The sequence below is a fragment of the Centrocercus urophasianus genome, unplaced genomic scaffold (assembly GCF_019232065.1).
Source record: "Centrocercus urophasianus isolate 14NV4802_14NV808 unplaced genomic scaffold, USGS_Curo_1.0 seq_10, whole genome shotgun sequence".
Classification (NCBI taxonomy): Eukaryota; Metazoa; Chordata; class Aves; order Galliformes; family Phasianidae; genus Centrocercus; species Centrocercus urophasianus.
Genome location: NW_024884142.1, coordinates 12,296,575 through 12,303,008, shown reverse-complemented (window position 1 = coordinate 12,303,008; position 6,434 = coordinate 12,296,575). Strand labels below are relative to the sequence as shown.

Here is a 6,434-nt window from a genome sequence, read left to right as displayed (position 1 = left end):
AAAAAAAAAAAAAAAAAAAAAAAAAAAAAAAAAAAAAGTTCTGATGTTCCTTCAGTTTAATATTTGGGAATAGTATATTTATTCATTGAAATTTTCTTGCAGACTGACACAGATTAAGGAAATACGGTGCATCTTTTCCAGATGTATCTGTTTATATCAGTGCATGTGGAGTGCTTCAAGCACTGTTTCTTTCTGAAATCCCATTGTTCATTAAGATCATTTCTAATGAAAGATTTTTTCCACAAGTGCTAGTCTTATTTGTTAACAACTTGTTAATAAGGATAATATAGTCAGGCATTACAGGGGATATAAAATCTTGTTAAAAATCTAACTAACAAAAATAAGGACTATAATTGCCTTCTCACATTGGTGATTAAGCTCTGGTCATGCCACTGCATATGAATGAATACAGATATAAAAGACCTCTTCAGAGGTAAACTTTTACGTTTAGACTATGGCTGTCAGTATCTTAGATTTGGTCAAAATTATTTCTGCTATTCAAATTTCTGATAGCTTTTTCTGCAGTGCAGTTGTTTGTACACGTTATTGTTTCAAGATACAGACCCTGTTGCCAAGCTATATACACTGATGAGTTACAAAGCTGGTGGATTATGATCTAACCCTCCTGCAGAGTAAATGTTACTCCACGAGTGGTACTGTCTTTGGAAAGAGACAAAAGTTTTACTTGGGTGTGTTAGGCAATATGGATTGTTTTTCATACTGGCTTTTAAGTTCTATGTAATAAAGAAAAGATAATTGTGACACTTGGCAAAGGAAGAGTTGGAACAGGTGATTGAATTAATTCAGTTTGAACCATGACCTTCAGGAAGGTATGTCAGTAACAGCAATTAAATAGGTTTCCTTGGGCATGTTAAGTAGTTGAGAAGTTGTTTTCACAGATCAGGAGATATTATCACTGAATCTGTGATTGAATAAGATTGCTTAGTGATAAATGTAAAGAAATTATTTGAAACACCACAGGAACAAATTTCTGAAGAATGCAAGGAGTGAAGAATCTGCCTTGGAAGAAAGGAAATCATCTTACGTATGGGAACTATTTTTCAGTTCCAGTTTAATTTTATTTTCTGGTTTTTTTTTTGTTTTTTTTTTTCATAAGGAAAGTTTTCATTGGCCAAAATGGCCAAAACATCCAAGATTTATGTTTTTTTAAATTTCATGTACTGTATAATGCAGCATTTTTATGAAAATATCTGTTGATAATCCGTATCCTTGGAATGTATATTATTATAGCACTGTATAAAACTGTTTAGAATACTATTTCAAATTACAAATTCCATTATTCTTCTATATTTAGAAAAATCATAGTTCTAATTGGACTTCTGCAATGAGTGCTTATCTCTGTGTTTCTCTTTAAAAAGATTTCTGAATTGCAAGCTTTGGGAGGAAATGAATTTTTTATAAAGTTTTGTTTAATATTTCTATTAGTGATCTGGATGAGAGGATAGAGTGTTCCCTCAGTAAGTTTGCAGATAACACCAAGTTGGGTGGGAGCATTGGTCTGCTTTGAGAGTAGGAAGGCTCAGCAGAGGGATCTCGATACGCTGAATCAATGAGCCAACTTAACTGTTATTGCATTCAGTAAGGCTAAGCACTGGGTCATGTGCTTGGATCATAACAACCGCATGCAACACTACAGACTTGGGGAAGAGAGTCTAGCGAGTTGCACAGCAGAGAAGTACGCAAGGGTGCTGGCCATTAATTGACTAAACATGAGCCAGCAGCATGCCCAGGTGGTCGAGAAAGCCAGCATCATCCTGGCATCAACACATAAATGATGTGGCCAGCAGGATTAGGGAAGGAATTTTCCAGCTGTTCTCCAACTCAGGATCTTCTATGATTCTATCCTTTGTTTAATCCATGAGTTCCTTTAGGACTAGGGTGAATGCTATTGAACCTGTTGATTTGGTACTGTTATTTAGTCACACTTTGCTTCTGAAATGATTTCAAATTCAGATCTGTACATCCTTTATGCTACAATGAATGCTGGAGGAATTTTTCTTGTCTCTTTTACACAAAGCCCTAATGGAAAGTGTTATTTTATCTTTCTTTCCTCAGAGTATGCCTTTTATATCTTGATCACAAACCAGCCCTGTGATTTCTTAGGCGGACTTCCTGCTCCTAGTAGATTTGAAGATTTATTATTAATTGTGATTATTTTTGGTAGCTGTTGAATTTCTCCCTTCTGGTACTGCATGATTCTGTTTTTCCCTTCATTTGTTTATGTTCCTGACTTTGTTTGAAGATGATGTCCACCACTCTTTTCATCTAATAACCTTTCAGCCTCCTGCTTAGCCATGTTGTTCCCCTTTTTGCTTAGTTAAGCCATTCTAATAAGTACCATTCAGTAGCTCTGTGCTTCTAGTGTAGTAGCCTTAAGAACTCCTCATGCTGCCTATGAAATTTTAATCTTCTAAGCTGTGCCCCTTAATTCTACCTTTCAGCAAGCTTCCTAAGTTTTGTACACTTTTCTTTTAGAGATCACCACAGCACAGATGTTGAATAGTAAGTGCATAGCAGTTGCCATTACAGAGTAGTTTTTCAACTGTGAAAGTTTTCACTGTATCCTGCATGCTAATAAACAGTAGGGCAAGTATTTAGTCTAGTCTTGTGAGGCTCCATGAAGCAGTAACTGATAGAGACCCGCTTTTTGTTATTGTGCTATGTGCTATGTGAGTACCTGATCTGAAACTAAGCAAAGTCTGTTATCAGTGTTATATTTCATATTCCTATTGCCTGTCTTCATGTTGCAGTCATTGTTATCCTAGTTACTAATGCAAACTCTTAAATCCATGCAAAAAGTTTTACTTCTTGAGGTAGTTGGCTTACTAGTTTTGAGCCCTAAGTTCACTTTAGCACATAGAATTCACTGTCCTGCTTATCTAGCCTATTTTATCTTCTTGTATACTTTACATCCTGTTATAGTAGTGTTTTTGACTTTTTCCCCCCCTACATCTCCAGAGTGTTTATACCTCCCTTTAGTTCAGATTTGGTATAATTTTGATTTACTTCCTAGCATTCTGTTTTACATTTCCTGTAATATCACTGTAACTATCCTTAATTTCTGGATATAGAATTCTTCTGTTTATATCCGTAACGGATGCACTAACTTCTCTCTTTTCTAACTAAACTTTTCTAACACTACAGTTTTGAACTTTAGTTACAGCATTTCAGTATTTTAAGCACAAACAGTTTTGGTTCTTTTACAGTTCAGATGAATTTGGTGCCTCGTGTATGGTCTCCCCTTATTTCAAAAATTCTCAAGTTTCTGATGAACTTGAATCTATACTCCTGGACCCATTTCGTTAGGTAGTCATTGATACCTTATCTCCCCAGCTCTGCAGGGAGTACTAGGAGAATTTTGGAGGACCCTAGTGTAGAATTACATGGCTCTGGCTTCCTTACTGCTTTGTTTTTATCCCTAAAAGGCTTATTTCCATTACAACTGCTTGACATCTCTTCTTTGATATGGTCTTTTTCACTGTAAGGAAATATCTTTACATTAGTTTTACCTTCCTAAAATGAAACTGAAATTATGCATCATGTTCCCTTTTTCTCTGAGTTAAAATAAATCTAATTCTGGCAAGGTGGGTGTTAGGAAAAACAAACAAACAAAAAATTACTTGTGGCCTTCAGCTAATTAATTTTTGTCTGACTTTGTGAAAACATAAAATACCTAAACAAGATACGTACACATAAAAGTGATATCATATATTAACTCTGGTATAAAGAATAGCAAAACAAAATCATAGAATCATAGAATTACAGGGTTGGAAATGACCTGCAAGATCATTCCCCTTACCCTTGCTACCACGGGCTACTAAACCATATCTCGTAGCTCCTCATCTAGGCGCCTCTTGAACACTGCCAGGGACGGTGACTCCACCACCTCCCTGGGCAGCCATTCCAGTGCCTGACCACTCTCTGAGAGAAATAGTTTTTCCTTATGTCTAACCTAAATCTCCTCTGGTACAACTTGCAACCATTTCCTCCGGACCTGTTTGTTGGCTGGGAGAAGAGGCCAAACCCCTCCTCATCATAGCCTCCCTTCAGAAAGTTGTAGAGTACCATGAGGTCTCCCCTGAGCCTCCTCTTCTGCAGACTAAACAATTCCAGCTACTCCTCATAAGACTTGTGCTCCAGGCTCCTCACCAGTTTCATTGCCCTTCTCTGGACACATTCCAGGGTCTTGGTGTCTTTCTTGTAGTGAAGGGCCCAAAACAACACAGTACTCGAGGTATGGCCTCACCAGTGCTGAGTACAGGGGGATGATCACCTCCCTGCTCCTGCTGACCACGCAATTGTACACATTCAGGAACTGCCATCCCAGTTCTTGAAAGGTGTCATTATATGCACTGTTGTTCAGTGTGTTGCAAAAAAGTTCTTTTAGCTCTGTAATTATTATCAGTGAATGAACTGATATTGTGTTGTCAGTCACCATGATTTGCACATTAACGAAACATCAAATTCAGTGTACTATTAAACGTATGATAGATTGCTACAGAAAGATATCAATAAACGTTTATCTTTATGCACTTAAACATGAAATGCAAGAAAATAATGCAGACAATCACAAAAAGTCTTTTAGCATATGCTGCAAAAATAGCATGTGACTGAAGATTATAATTAGAAGACATCAGTATTTGTGATGGAAATATGAGAATAAATATCATGTGCAAGCCTGACAGTAGCTAAAGAAGATAAATTAGCTATGAAAACATGCATCTCAAATCTCTTCATAGTTTTCTTATGAAAACATTTGTTGAAATAAAGCAAAAGTAAGTGAAAATTTCTTTTGAGGAAGAATATCACATCAGTGGTAGAAAAATATATTAAAAGTCTGCATGTAGAGTTCATCGAACAGCTATGCTCTCTGTATTAAGGAATTAAATAAATGCCTATAAATCAGTGTTGAATGGTACTTCAGAACAGAACTTGATCATATCATTTCCAGGGTACCACTGAAAATTATTTATTTATTTATTTGTTTGTTTATTTATTTAAGTGGAAAGCACTTTAAAGCATCTTCTGTGCCTATTCAGATATTGTGTTTTCACCTAAATTTATTTTTTTCTGCAATTTTTTAAAGCACAGAACTGTTACACTTCATAGACAACCAGTTGGTGGCTTGGGCTTAAGCATAAAGGTATGAAAAGAGTCTTCTTTCTTCTCTTATTTTTTAGTTTGACTAGTTTGCTTCAGCCTTGATTGTGGTCTCATGACTAATATGCATCTTTTACAGGGTGGTGCTGAGCACAAAGTGCCTGTCGTCATATCAAAAATGTTTAAAGACCAAGCAGGTAAAATATATATTTCTGTTACTTACATGTATAGTACTGTATACATGATTTCTTTTTAATATCAAATGTTCTATGTACTCAAAATTAAAACATATTTATGACTCATTCCAGCATCAGTGTCTTTAAGCCTTTCTTTAAATGTCCAACTTATCTTTTGTATTGAATTTAAAATCTGTAATCTGTCCATGTCTTCAGGAACTAAGCTTGAAATTGTCCTGGTAACAGCTCCCCAAAACATACATTTTACTGCAGTGAGACAGTTGTGTAGTAGACAAAGCATTTAACATTATTTGTGAAAACAAAATTATGGCTTAGGAAATGTATCAATACACTTAAGCTTAATAACCCAGAGGATAAAATAAATAAACTGAACATATTTTTTCCCTACACGGTAATTCATTGTTATATAGTATGAATGACTTTCCCTAGTTGCAAACAGAAGGTGATTTGTAATGATAATTATGAGCTGAGGGGAGCCGTCATGGCAGCTGCAGCTCCTCTCAGGGAGCAGAGGGCAGCACTGAGCTCTGCTCTCTGGGGAAAGGGACAGGGCCTGAAGGAATGGCATGCAGCTGTGTCCCAGGAGTTGGGTTGGGCCAAGTGTTAGCAAAAGGTTCTACATCACTGGGTGGTTGGAACAGGCTCCCCAGGGCTGTGGTCATAGCACTGAGCTTGCTGGATTTCAAGGAGTGTTTTGACAACATAGGGCTTGGATTTTTGTTGGTCCTGGAACCAGGAGTTGGACTCAGTGATCCTGTGGGTCCCACAAATGTTCTGTGATCATGGTCATTAGACAATTATATGATTCTAATGCTTTAGTTTTGCAGGAAACAATCTGATAATATTATTTAATGCATTATTATTATTATTATATTTATATATTATTATTATTATATATAATATATATTATATAATATGCAATATATAATATTAATAATATCATATTATATATATAATATAATATTAATACATTAATATAATATATTATTATATTATTATATATATTTATATATTATATATTATTATTATATATTATATATTATTATTATTATTATTATTATTATTATTCTATGCGTTTGTGCACTATTTCTCATATATTTACATATATGCATATTT

The 6,434-nt window shown here is 35.3% G+C and overlaps 1 protein-coding gene across 1 annotated transcript in view; it reads left to right on the top strand.

Moving 5' to 3' along the window:
* Positions 1-6,434, top strand: part of SNTG2 (syntrophin gamma 2) — a 232,779-nt gene that overhangs the window by 109,850 nt on the left and 116,495 nt on the right. The window contains exons 3-4 of the mRNA XM_042822310.1: positions 5,108-5,164; positions 5,261-5,318. Of these exons, the coding sequence (XP_042678244.1) occupies positions 5,108-5,164; positions 5,261-5,318 (115 nt within the window). The remainder of the gene's footprint in view (positions 1-5,107; positions 5,165-5,260; positions 5,319-6,434) is intronic.